Below are 14,136 nucleotides of genomic sequence, written 5' to 3' on the forward strand. Positions count from 1 at the left end.
TGCCTCCCCCGCTTACCTGTAGGGCTGGTTTCTACCAGTCCATGACACCTGGAAAGAGCTTATTAGTCAGGACAAATCTTAAACCAGGATCTACATTCCAGATTCTAAGCCAGACAGTTCTGTTGGCAATAGCTACAAAAGGAGAGCACTTACTCCAAAATGCACAGAATTAAGAAAGGAATCTGCAGATAGCAATAGCAATAGCAATAGCACTTACATTTATATACCGCAAGAAGATAGTGATATTCTTCACAGATAGTGAAATTTGCCAAACTAGTATCAACCCATATAATTGTTGGGAATTCTCTCTGGTAAGAGAAACCCTTTTTCATTATAGCAGAGTGCACAGAGGCACAACACAGCAGAATTTGGTTAGGCATGCATGTATGCTGAGAGTAAAATAACTTGGAGCCAGTTCATAGTTTCAAATCAATATAAGGAGTATTTATTAAAGAACTCCATTCTAGATAGAAAAGTGAGGAGTTAGGATCTCTAATCTAGCTAGCTAGCTGGATGCAGATGGATTCTGCATCTCTGCACACATGGTGCAGTGAGAGAGGAGCTTGCATGTTGCAAGGTTAGAAGGAAGGGAAGAGAAGGGAAGAGGAAGAGAAAGGAAGTGGCTAGAAGGAAGGAAGGAAGTCCCTGAGATCAGCAATCTGCATATCAGAGGGATAGTGTCAGAACAGTAGAGAAGGGATGACCAATGTCTTGACCCTCTAGCCCTCTGACTCACTAGTCTGTCCTCCTATGTCACTGAGACAAGAGACAGTGCATAGTCCTTCACTTCCAACAATAATAACCACTGCTCTGGAAAACAGAATTAGTGCCCAAGATCAGAGACTGCAGCAGCATCAAATACTTAACATGACACTTGAATGTGGCTATTGCTGAACTCAGAGGGCAGGTTAGTTGTATCAAACAGGTAAATCTGACATCAATGCTGCTGCAGGAATATTTACTAAGGAGACTTTAAGACATGTCATACCTCTGTGGGGGGAGGCATTATTTATGCATAGTTCTCCCAGTGTCAGGATTGTTCAATTCTTCTCTGCCTCCATGATAAAACATTTTAGGGGACCTCTACGACCCTTAAAAGATGCTGGAGGGGATACGCTTGACATAAGCTACCCTCTGGAGAGCTGGTGTCTGGAGAGCAATGTTCCAGCTAGATAACGTATAGTGCTTTAGCCAAGACAACAGAAAGTACTCAGGAACAAACAACTTGCCCTGATTAGGCTCAGTGAAGACTCTTTCATTCTCAGAGAAGGGTTCCTCTTTCTTGGCAGAGGTAGCCTCCAACATAACAGAAGGTTCTGGGGAACTGGGAAGAGGTGGGTTTTCTCCATCCATATCCGATACTTCTTAACAAGAATGCCCTCCTGATTATATGCACTGGGAAATTCTGCATATGCTCTATGTCTCCCAGAGACTGGGGGGAAGTGCAAGTTGCTCATCTTTTTCTTTTATATTCCTTCATAAAGCGAGAACCACCAAAATTGGAGCTGGCATGTAATACGTCCCCAGAAAAGGATCTGCTGCTTCCCTGTGGCTGCACAACATAAATCTGTGGGATTTCGTGCTGTTGTGTCAAGAGTGATTCAGGACATGCTCCTTCAGTGGTCTTTAAACTTGCACTTGGACTGGGGGGGGACCCATAGAAGCAGCCTTGCTAACTACAATCTTGGACTTAACATTTAAAAAAAGAAAGAAAAAGGAGGTGAGTCTAAAAGTGGACCAGATGAGTGAGGTCATTAGGGCTCATTAGGTCTCCTCATGCCCTTGACAGGTCTACCATGGTTCTTGGGTGAAAGCCTTCCCTGAGGTAACACCTTGACTTACCTGTGAATACAAAAGGAGATGTCATTCAGAGGACAGACTGAACATAAGAACATAAGAACAGACCTGCTGGATCAGGCTCAAGGCCCATCTAGTCCAGCATCCTGTTTCGCACAGTGGCCCACCAGATGCCGCTGGAAGCCACAGGCAGGAGTTGAGGGCGTGCCCTCTCTCCTGCCATTACTCCCCTGCAACTGGTACTCAGAGGCACCCTGCCCTTGAGGCTGGAGGTGGCCCACAGCCCTCTGACTAGTAGCCATTGATAGACCTCTCCTCCATGAAGTCATCCAAACCCCTCTTAAAGCCATCCAGGTTGTTGGCCATCACCACATCCTGTGGCAGAGAGTTCCACAAGTGGATCACGCGTTGTGTGAAAAAGTACTTCCATTTGTTGGTCCTAGACCTTCTGGCAATCAATTTCATGGAGTGAGCCCTGGTTCTAGTGTTGTGTGAGAGGGAAAAGAATCTCTCTCTCTCCACTTTCTCCACGCCATGCATGATTTTGAGGAGATGAGGAGGAGGAGATGATGAGGAGACTCTATCATGTCTCCCCGCAGTCGTCTTTTTTCTAAACTAAAAAGCCCCAGGTGTTGTAGTCTTGCCTCATAAGAAAGGTGCTCTAGGCCCCTGATCATCTTGGTTGCCCTCTTCTGTACCTTCTCCAGTTCAACAATGTCCTTTTTAAGATGTGGTGACCAGAATTGTACGCAGTACTCCAAGTGTGGTTGCACCATAGTTTTGTATAAGGGCATTATAATGTTAGCCGTTTTATTTTCAGCCCCCTTCCTAATGATCCCTAGCATGGAATTTGCCTTTTTCACAGCTGCCGCACATTGAATCGACACTTTCAACGAGCTGTCAACTACAACCCCAAGATCCCTTTCCTGGTCCGTCACCAACAGCTCAGATCCCATCAGCATATACTTGCTGATATAGTTGGGGTTTTTCGTCCCAATGTGCATCACTTTACACTTGCTCTTCTGACACTAAGATAATAATTCTGTATATATTTGCTCAAAGTGTTTCAAATTTCATTTCATCTATGTCTATAAGCCCTTCATGTTCATGTTATTGATATGATCAACTCTTCATATTTTGTCTGCAAATATTAACAAAGTCATACTTTGCCATTTCAATAATTACCAGAAATACACTTTGCATTTCAGACACTCTAAATAAAGAGTTATAGGATATTTAACTCTCATTCTGCAGTATGGGGTAAATGCTTACCCTGCACTTTATGCACTACATAAATGTGCATAAATAAGCATCAAATTTTAGGTAAGGACATAAATGTGCATAAATAAGCATCAAATTTTAGGTAAGGATATAACAAGGGCATAGCTGGGAGTGCAGTCGTTTGACTGCACTCCCAGCTATGCCCTTGTTATATCCTTACCTAAAATTTGATACACAATATATTCAAAGCATGGCCCCTCAACAGTTATTATATTTATGTTATTAATATAAATATGACACAGGGTAGAAAATAAATAAACTCAAGAATGGACCCTCTATAATGGGATGGTTTCTATCCAATTCCCATGGTAAATCAATTGGGAGAAAAACAATTCCAAAATGAATGCAGTTTTTCCATTGAGGTAGTTCCTATCCTGGCCCCATGTCAAGTCAGCTGGGATAGGAATGAATACCCTGTTTCTCTTCAGAAAATTACATTTCTTTTTCCTTGCAAGTTCAATTGACCTTGAAAGATAAGAGTGTCTGACAAATAGTTTAAGCACGGCATCATTCTGTGCTCTCAAGTTTGGACAGATGAACCCAGGCCATACCAGGTCAGATTTAATATTTGGAATGAGTAAATAATTCAGAAGTATCTGATCTCACAGAAGCAGGGATTTTAGCCACCAGAACAAAAGCAGAAGGATCACAACAGTGGCAACCACAAAAACAGACTGCTTACCTTTAACTGCAGTTCTTCTAGTGCTCATCTGTGACTTCATACTAATGGGCTGTGTACCTGTGCAGATACCATGTTGGGAGCCCTCCAATCTTCTTCTCTCTGCCATTATTTTTGGCGGGAGCCTCTCTACCTTCTTCTAGTGAAGCACCCAGCTCTGCTGCCCTCTCCTCAATTCAGGAGTCTGCCGTGGTATTGGTGAACTACTGTGGGGGAAGAAGGGCAGGTGTAGAAAGTCATAGATGACCACTAGAAGAACTACAGTTACAGTTAAGCAACCTGTTGTTGTTCAAAGTGGTCTCTGCGCATCACACCAATCGGCATATCACAAGCTGCCTTACCTGGTGGAGGGAAGAAGAATCACTGGAAGATGGACTGCAAAACTGCTCTACCAAAGGCAGCATCTTGGTGTGCTATAGTATCCAAGGCAGAGTGTCTCATGAAGGCAGTTGGTGGCCCATGTAGCTGCCTGACAGGTGACATCTAGTGGAATACCCCTGTCAAAGGCTTAAGATGTTGCCACCACTCTGGTAGAATGAGCCTTAACTGAATGTGGTATTGGCCTCTTTGCTAAATTGCAGCATAAAGATATCACCTAAACTATCCAACAGGAAAGTCTCTGAGAGGAAATCTGTAGCCCTTTCCAGGGTTCTCCATAGGCTATAAAGAAGAAACAGGTCCAGCAAAAAGGTGTTGCCCAAGGGGTACAAAATGCTAGAGTCCTTCTTAGATCTAGGGTACACAAAGATCTTTCTGCTGTGTTGAGGCATTTGGAAAAAACATCATAAGTGAAATCAGCTGCGAATGGTGAAACATAGACTTTAGGTAGGAATTGTATGTCAGGTCAGAGGGCCGCTTTTTCCTTATGGCACACTAAATAAAGTGAGTCGGCTCTTAGGGTACTGAGTTCATTCACCCTGTCCGCTAAAGTGACAGCTAAGAGGAAGGCCATCTTAAGCGTGAGAAGGCAGAAATTGACCTTAGCCATAGATTTAAAGGGTGGTTTCATTAACTGGGTAAGCATTAAAGGTAGGCCCCCAAGCTGGAGCATTAATAGGATCATCAGCGTACACGTGATTTAAACCCTTAAGGAAACACTTGATGAGATCATCCTTAAAGCATGAGTGGCTATTCAGAACTATGCTATGGGCCACAAAAGCTGACAGAAGAACCCTTAGAGAAGAGAATTTCAAGCCCAACTGCTTTAGGTGTAACAGTTAAGAGCATATTTGAGAATGCAAAGGAGATTCAGCAGGAAAATGTTTTTCCAAAGCATAGCGAAGAAAGAGTTCCAATTTTAAAGTGTATGACTTTATCACAGCTGATCACCTTGCAACTGATAAAATCTGCAGAAGAGGTGGTGGCTAAGTGGTCATATCCTCCAGATTTTCAGATGTAGGGAGGGAGTGCACATCAGGATGAAGCATACAGCTCGACTCCTGGGACAGGAGTCTGAGGTTGGATGGGAGGCAATGGTAGTGTCCTCTGGCTAGCTGGATCAATTTCAGAAACCATAGGCATCAGGACCAACATTGTGCTATCAAAATGCAATTTTCTTGACCCCCCTGTAGCTTTTGAAGGACCCCTGATAGGAGAGGAATTGGGGGGAAGGCATATATGCTTCCTGTCTGTTTACATATGCTTTTGCCAAAGTCTGTATCTCGGCTTTGAAGATGACTAGCAGTTCTAAAGATGTGTGGTGTGTAGCCTTGCTTGGGGACCATACACCACTTACAGACCAATGCATTGGATGGGCTCCCCAGCCCTTATCGGAAGCATCTATAATAATGATGTGACTTGGAGGAGCACATAGAAGGGACTTATTTGGAGATTCTCCAGCTGCATCCACTAATTGATGGAGTAATACCTTCTGTGGTGAATCTAATTATGGGTTGAAAACATCTAGAAGCCATCACTATAAAATTCTGGAAAATAGGTGAGCATGGGGCAATATAGGTGGACCTCACTATATGCGGAACTGCTATTTGCAGTTCTGCATATCCACAATCCAAAAATAGGCACCCAACCTCAGCATATGCGAGTACAGAAAGGTTTGAGATCTGTGTGTCTGTGGTTCCTAGGTGACCAGAAGTGATCTCTGAGATCTCCAGCCAACATTTTGTTTAGGGAGCCATTTTGTGGCTCTTTGGTTGTGGGGGGAAGCATTCTTTCCCATGAAACTGACCAAATTGCTTCATCCTGTCCTATGTCCCTTTTGTCCACCTTTTCAAGGTGTGGTCAGCATAATGCCCTTGGGCAAGAATTTTCCTATAACTATTCAAGACACAATCAAACTGTGTCTCTCCTGGGCTCCCTGTGTCTCTTCCCCAGATTCACCAGGTGTTTCGTCCTCGGATCCACCAGCTGCTTTTTCCTATGTCTTGGCAATGGCACCTCCATTTTGCCCTGCCTTGACTCTCACTCCTATCATGCTTTTTGCCTCCAGACCAGCTTTTCCCCGATCTGGTCTATGCAGCACTCTTGGCTGCAAAATCCCATTCATTTTTTAATTTTTCCTGGTTCCTTGACCTCTGCCTTGTTCCTGGGTTCCTGCTCCTGCCTACCTCGGAGAGAGCCCCTTGGTAACAATCAAGCTACAAGAGTCTTGCACACTATCGGAGGGAGTGAGGCACTAACCCTTGCTCTCAAAACTTTCCTTCCCTTTCCTTTTACTTCTCCTAAAATCCAAATCTGTCCGTTTCTCTCTAACCGAGAACTCAATTTGGAAACTCAAGCCAAACTGCCTCCTTGTGAGCTATAAAATAGTCCTTTGTACTATTTAGTCTTGCTAGTTTTTGTTAGTTAAATATTGTCGCTCATGAACCATTACTTTATCTTCCTGAACTCCTAAAAACCCTCAAATAAAACTTACTTTATTTTTGAACTTTAACCTCTATGTTCAATTCTTTCCATGACCAAAGCTTTGAACAAATTTATTCTGTGGTGGATTTCTCCTTCCAAGCTCGCTAATCCTCCCCCGTCCCCGCCCAAGCCTAACATGTAGCATGGGGTCTTTTGCCAATTAACCGGGAGCAGTATCATTAACAGGCTTTTAATTAAAATTAATTTTCAACTGTTTAATTGTTTTTATCCTGTGAAATTATTTTAATTGTTTCACACTGTGAATTGTTTTTATTCTGTGGAAGTGTTTTGTTTGTTTTTATTTTTATATTGTAATTTGGATTGTGTACACTGCCTAGAAATGTATATATCAGGCGGTATATAAATATGATAAATACATACATACGTAAGTTTAGGAAAGGAGATGAAGCAGAAAAACAGTAGAGGGGAAAGTGGGGGACATTATTCAGTACAGCTTCTTGCAAATAAGAAATTCCACTTGTTATTAAAAATTAGTGACTCAAGGTGAGGATTACACACACACACACACACACACACACACACACACACACACACACCATAAACAAGGCAGCACCAGAAACATTTGTGTCTATGCACAATATACATTATTGCTCCTTAGGAATCAACCCAACCAGCCTTTAATGATCAAGCATTTAGTCTTACAAGTATAAAATGTATATTCACGTATTACTGTTCTAAAACTACTTACTCTCAGAAACATAATCCTGAGGATTTTTAAGCACTTCCTCGTGAATTGTCCCAGCCTAATCTTGCAACCATTTCAAATTCTTTAAGAACTTCTGAGAAGTTTATATTTCAGCCTAAGCAAAATACACTTACTCCCAGAGTTCCAGTCTTCCTCCATTTTGAGCATCATATAGAATATTTTTAAGTCCTCCTTTAATTATCAAAGCCTGTATAATCAACGTTAGAAGCCCAGATGTTGTCAGTACAAACTGGAAAACATCTGTCCAGATTACTGCCCAAAAACCTCCCTATTTGGAAAGAGCAGACAGAGTGTACAGTAAAAGATCAGTTCCACCTATATAATTGCAATATATATCTAATTATAAGCAATTGCTTTCATTTTTATGGTTAAACATGGGTTCCTGTGTCCTTCCTCAAACAGTCCTGCTGATTACAACACATGTACCATAATATTGACATGAATCATATAAGCATACATTTCCCATCAGAAATTTCTTGTCATTTGAAAACTGAACTAAGCCATTTTAGCAAATGTATTATAAGCTAGATTTCCTTCTGAAAAACATAAAACTCATGTTTAATGGGGGGAAAGTTTGAAAATTAATCTCTAAGCAGCAGCCTACAACTCCCATTATCCCCAGTCACAGTGGCCAGTAGTCAGGTAATATGGGAGTTGTAGGCCAACAACATCTGGAAGGTCACAGTTTGACACTCCTGTTCTAAAACACTGGAGAAAGATAGATGCTGACATCCTGACTAATGAAGTAGTAGTGCAACAGAAGCACTGGAGTAGCACCAGTGCTTTTGAAGATTTCCAGATCAACGCTGCACCAGTGTGTGTGTGGGGGGGGAGGGGTGCCTATGCAAGCCCTCTGTGTCATCTAAAAATATGTCCCTGAGTGATCCATGACCCTCAGGGACATATTGTGGGTGGCACAGAGTGCTTCATGGAGAAGAGGAGGTTGTCAAACTTTGCTCCCATCTCTGAGCCAGCAGTGGAGCTGAGTTAGTTGAACTTTTCAAAAGCACCGTTGCTTCTCCCATTGCTTCACTAGACAGGATGTCAGCCATATTTCTTCATAAAAACAACCCTGCTGGATCAGGCCCAAGGCCTAACTAGTCAAGCAACCTGTTTCCCACAGTGGCCCACCAGATGCTTTCCTTCAGCTGCATACTCCAGCCACCTCTTATAAACACTTCTACACAGACACATGAGCCAAAAGATTTTCTTCCCTCTGTTTCAGTTTAATTTGGGAAAGGGAAATACATATCCACCAAAATAAACCGAACAAATCGAACAAATAAATAAATATACCAACTCTCTTACATAATAGGGCTGTTCTTATTATTCTTATTAGGGTAGGAGAAGCCTCCTGCCCTAGTTTGGAAGCTGTGTGTGCTCCCAAAACTTGATTGTCTGTTAGATAAAAGCAAGGTCAGAGATGGGGAGCAAAGCTTGCTTGTCAGTCAAGCCCTAGCTGGCTAAAAGGAGCATGTTGCATCCAGATTTCATCCCCAGCTTCAAAATGAGGTAGGAGGAAAAACCCTTCTAACCAGCTGGGGCTTGAGATATGAGCCATCTCACTGCCTCCACCCTTGCTTTGTATCTAACACACGTTCAAATATTGAAAGTGGACACAGCTCCTGAACTAGGGAGAAAAATAATCCCGAGAACAGCCATATTATGTCTTATACAACAGTCCAATTCCTTTGCAACTGCAATTGGACAGCTGGGTGAATGGCATAATTACAATACAGGTGCTTCCAGTCCCTTCATTTTTAGACAGTCATAACTTCTTCCCAGGGAACTTGGGAAACCTGTGAGGGTAGCTAGGGATCTGTAACAAAGAATTCCCTGTAAGCACCAGACCATGCATAACTATCACAGTGGTATAAAACCAATGTGAACAATGGATCTTAAAACTAAGTTGAAAATCAAACTTGAGATTGCCTTATCTTACAGATGTACAAGCTTAGAACAAGATTTGCTTTTTACGATGAGCTGCTGACATACCAGTGTGCAATAGAAAATACAAACTACTCCTGTTGCAAAAACAGATCCCCACAATTCAATTCCTGTAACTGAAAAATGAAGAAGAAAAAACATAGGTTTTTGAAACGTTTTGAGGGATACAAGTGGAAAAAATATCTTAAAATTAATAATGCAAAGAAAATAAGAAATACAGTAAATGCATATAAAAATGTTCACCATCCAATTTGTGAATTTGAAGCCTGCATTGACAAGTCATTTCCAGAGTAAGATGATAGTGAGTTTCAAATATGCTCTAGCAATTGCTTTGGTAGCGATTATCAAAATACCAAAATTTAACAACTAACATAAAAGGTACATGAAACATCCTAAATTGCTTTAAGCCCTTTAGAACACCAATCACGCACAACTCAAAATGCAAGTTTACTGCCTACTTAATACTTTTTGCTTCCCTCTTTTTCCCTTTTTTCTTTTCAAAAGTGCTAAAAGTTTTTTGTTTTTTTAAGTACCTAAAACTTTCATTAGACAAATGACAGGTTTCTTACCTGTAACCATAGTTCTTCAAGTCTTCTTCTGTGATTTCACACTTGGGTATAATCCCTGCTAACTGGGCGAAGAGGCACCATTTTAAAGTGGTGGTTCTCTTTATTTAGCAGGGAGAGAGCAACTGGCCCTATGCACCCCCAGCATAGTATCCCTCCAGTGGCTGTCGCTGGTGTCTATCTTATGTTTTTTCTTAGATTGTGAGCCCTTTGGGGACAGGGATTCATCTTACTTATTTATTGTTTTTTCTCTAAGTAAACTGCTTTGGAAACTTTTGTTGAAAAGTGGTATATAAGTCGTCATCATAGTAGCAGTAGTAGTAGTAGTATGTAGGGATGTGCACGAAGAGTCTTCGGCAGAGGCGTAACTATAGGGGGGGCAGGGGGGCACGTGCCCCGGGCGCCATCTTTTCTGGTCACATGGGGGGGCGCCGCCATGACAAAATTTTTTTTTTTAATTTTTTAATTTTTTTTTGTTAATACAAATGTTTCCTGCTCAGTACAGCAGCGCTGCAGCAGTCAAGGGAGAGCGTCGGTGCCCCCTCCCCCATGAGTGGTCCCTTCCGCGCCCCCCCATTGCTTTGCTGGCGCCTGGCGGCCAGTCAGTGGCCTGGCTTGGCGGCGGCGGTGGGCGCTTGTGAGGAAAAACCTAAGTATAATGTTGTGTGTTGGGGGGGCAGGGGGCGGCACCATTTCAATGCTTGCCCCGGGCGCCGTTTTCCCTAGTTACGCCTCTGGTCTTCGGCGCCGGCGGGGGTAGTACTTTAAGGGCGGGGGAGGGTTTACTCACCCACCACCACATTTCCCCCGCCAGCGCTCTGTAAACTTTAAGCCCCTCAGGGCGACAGTGTTCCTCCCTGCCGCCCCGTCCCCCCCCCATGGGCCAGAAGTGGCCGGAAGTAGCGAGAGTGCGTGCGCCCATCGTGCGCGTGCACGCATGGCAGACGGGCACACGCACAACAGGTGCATGCGTGCTCGCTACTTCCAGCCACTTTCGGCCGACGTGGGGAACGGGGCGGCAGGGAGGAACGCTGTTGCCCCGAGGGGCTTAAAATTTACAGAGCGCCGGCAGGGGAAATGCGGTGGGGGTGGGGGTGAGTAACCCTCCCCCGCCCTTAAAGAACTACCCCGCTGGTGCCGAATACCTCCCCAGCGCCGAAACATTTCGGAGGCCTTTACAATGGCCTCCGAAACGTTTCGGGCACGTGCCTAGTAGTATGCCCCTGCGCAGAGCCATGAATTTATAACATTCCAGTGCCTCACCTTATAGGGGGAAAAGAGTGAGAAAACGATTCCCCTATTGTGCAGATTACCTCCCTACCTCAGTGTAGGAAACTGCTGCAACCAAAATTGGAATTTATGGAGGGAGCAGCCTTAGTTGCAAACTGAGTGGAGAACCTTGGACCCAAATGAGGCCTGCGATTGAGAAGGGTGCAATGTCTAATAAATGTGGTCAACGAAAGACTAAGGTAGGGAGGTAGTCTGGCCAATAGGGGGATTGTTTTCCCACTCTTTTTTGCTTATAAAGTGAAGCTCTGGAATGTTCCAAATTCATGGCTCTGTGCAGACGTATACCCAAGTGTGATGCACAGAGACCACAAAGAAGAACAGAAGAGTTATTAATTCAACTACAATATATGTCTGAAAGGAAAAAATATATAATTTTTCACATGCAGGACAAAGAGAAAGCAGGATTTGATTCAAGATTTTCACATATTTATATGTGCTTGTTATAGCTACAGGACATTTCACAAAAGCAAATCTCCTACCAGCATGGTCCAAGGTATTGCAGCACCTGAGTGGTGATGAACTCCTGGTGGTGCAGTGGTAAAACTGCCGCCCTGTAACCAGAAGGTTACAAGTTCAATCCTGACCAGGGGCTCAAGGTTGACTCAGCGTTCCATCCTTCCGAGGTCGGTAAAATGAGTACCCAGAATGTTGGGGGCAATATGCTAAAATCATTGTAAACCGCTTAGAGAGCTTCGGCTATAGAGGGGTATATAAATGTAAGTGCTATTGCTATTGCTATTGCTACCTGAGGAAAGGCATGCCCATGGTGGGGCCAAACCCCTTTCAAAATCAATGCTTGCAAACTTTGAGAGTACATGGCTGTGGCTGGAGTGAAAGGAAGAGGGGAGAAGTGCCCGATCGTTTTGAGAGCACCTGGAGGTGTGGTGTCAGCGGCGCCGGCAGCGGGTGACGAGAAAAGTGCAGGGAGAAAGGTTGGCTGCTTCAGAGAGTTGTTGCTGTGGGGTGGTGGTTGCATCGATACACAAGCCAGTTCCCATTCATCTTTGCCGCCAGTGCCCTGCCTTCGAATTGAAGGGCTGCAATCCTAATGTGCAGCATCCCTAAGGACTGAATCCTGTAAAAGAAGGCTGCCATGGGGAGAGCAGCCAGCCAGAGTTCACCACTACTCCCCTGCCCTCCCTTTCTTCCCCCTCCCTCCAAGGAGTCCAAACTGACGAAGAGGCTGCTGGTCAGAAGTTAAAGGCACATCTTTTGTGCCCAAGCCCTGCCTGCTGCCCTCCCCTCCGTATGGATATGCACGGAACCAGGCATGGGTGGCTCGATGGCGGGGGTGTCTCACTTTAAGGATGCGAGAGGGTACATTTACTCCTCCCTCCGTTTTCCCTGCTGGTGCCCGGTATTTTACAGGTCATATGGAGCAGCAGCGTACTTTCCTGCTGCCCCGTTTGCTCTTCAGGCGGAAGTGGCTGGAAGTAGCTGGTGCGTCCACATGCCCACCCAACATGTGCGAGTGCAACATGGGTGCACACACGCCAGCTACTTCCAGCCGAAGAGCAGATGGGGCGGCAGGGAAGTACGCTGCCGCCCCATAGGACCTGTAAAATACCGGGTGCCGGCAGAGGAAAAGCGGATGGAGGGATAAGTGACCCTCCCCCACCCTTAAAGTGAGACTCCCCCCCACCTTCGAACTTCAAATCCCCCCAGTGTTCAAACCTGTTCGGAGGCCCATAAAAGGGCCTCTGAACAGGTTCGTGCACATCCCTACCCCTCTGCCCTAGAAGACCTGAAGCAGCAGCAGCAGAAGTTGCCCCTCAGTTCTAAACAACCATATTGAAGGTAACCAGAAAGGATGTACAACAACATTTCCAAGATGCTCTGGGAATGGGAGGGATGGTAGGAGAGTGGGAGCCTGTAGAGTAACCCTTCAAAAAAAGGGTTAAGTCCAGGGCTTTACTGTATGCCAATAGTCACCACAATTGAAGCCAGCTTTGCAGATTACTCCATCCACATTAGTATAGATTACAGAATTCACTCATCAGCATTCACACACTTATTTTAGTCAATTGTGGCAAAAAAGAGAAGAAAATAACTTGCAGATTACTAATTGTGCATGCACGTGTATAGCTACAGTTGAACAAGGTGGGGGGACCAAAATCTGCCTACATGTATTCAGAGCCTCTCCACCAAAGGAGAAGATCACCAAATGTCTAAAAGGGGTTATCTCACAGGGCATATCTACATGCAGACTTAATGTGATTTAAGGCTGCAATCCAATATTACTTACTGGGGGTGTCCCACTGCACTCAAAGGGGTTTACTTCTGAGTAGACATGCATAGAGATCATTCACACAATCAAAAATGGTATTCAAAACTGGGTTTGGGAGTTCTGTGTACTCCCAATTTTCAGTTGTGTGGAAGCAAGGTAGGAGGAAAACCTAGGTAGAAGTAATTGTGTGGAAGCAAGATAGGAGGAAAACTTGGGTTGCTTTTCCTCCTACCTTGGTTCCACACAAACACTTCTACCTAAGTTTTCCTCTTATCTTGCTTCGACACAACCAAAATTTGGGAGCACACTCTGCTCCCAAACCTAGATACAACACAGTTTTTGATTGAGTGAATGACCTCATAGACTTGCACTCTAATAAGGGCGTCTAGGGCCATGTGGGGTAGCCAAATCCTCTGACAGTTGTCCCTCCCGCCCTGCAATAAGGGAAGCCTATGTTCAATTCTTGCATGTGGACCCCTCCTGTGCTTGTTATACCACTGCACTAGTGGTTTTCAAAGAAGAGGCTATACACTAGGCATCAGTGTTCCTTCTAAGGCGTGAACATGTGCATGTGCTCACACATTTTTTGATGTCCGCTCAGTTAATTTTAGATCCCGCTCAGGTTTAATCAGGAAGGTCCCATTCTAAATGCATGTGCGCGCACACTGCCTTGATACTGCTGCCCAGAAAATAACTCATTCTGCACCCAGATGAAAAAAAATTAGAGAGAACACTGATAGGCATCTGTCAGAGATACTGT

General features: G+C 44.2%; 1 protein-coding gene and 1 long non-coding RNA gene across 8 annotated transcripts in view; one reads left to right on the forward strand and one right to left on the reverse strand.

Annotated features, from left to right (window-relative positions):
- LOC128326404 (sodium-coupled monocarboxylate transporter 1-like) overlaps nucleotides 1-14,136 on the reverse strand; it is a 92,309-nt gene that overhangs the window by 52,030 nt on the left and 26,143 nt on the right. For 5 of the 7 annotated variants that reach the window (XR_008308032.1, XR_008308034.1, XR_008308033.1 and 2 more), the window contains 3 exons: nucleotides 11,629-11,700; nucleotides 9,342-9,409; nucleotides 7,460-7,614 (listed from right to left, as the gene is read on the reverse strand). Coding sequence is in view for 4 of the 7 variants with exons in the window: in XM_053253153.1 (XP_053109128.1) it covers nucleotides 7,460-7,614; nucleotides 9,342-9,409; nucleotides 11,629-11,700 (295 nt within the window). In the remaining 3 variants the exon portion in view is untranslated. The remainder of the gene's footprint in view (nucleotides 1-7,459; nucleotides 7,615-9,341; nucleotides 9,410-11,628; nucleotides 11,701-14,136) is intronic. The other 2 variants (XM_053253155.1, XM_053253154.1) reach the window with 1 other exon arrangement.
- LOC128326405 (uncharacterized) overlaps nucleotides 1-14,136 on the forward strand; it is a 60,796-nt gene that overhangs the window by 37,745 nt on the left and 8,915 nt on the right. The window lies entirely within an intron of this gene.

This window comes from Hemicordylus capensis, chromosome 5 (assembly GCF_027244095.1).
Source record: "Hemicordylus capensis ecotype Gifberg chromosome 5, rHemCap1.1.pri, whole genome shotgun sequence".
NCBI lineage: Eukaryota > Metazoa > Chordata > Lepidosauria > Squamata > Cordylidae > Hemicordylus > Hemicordylus capensis.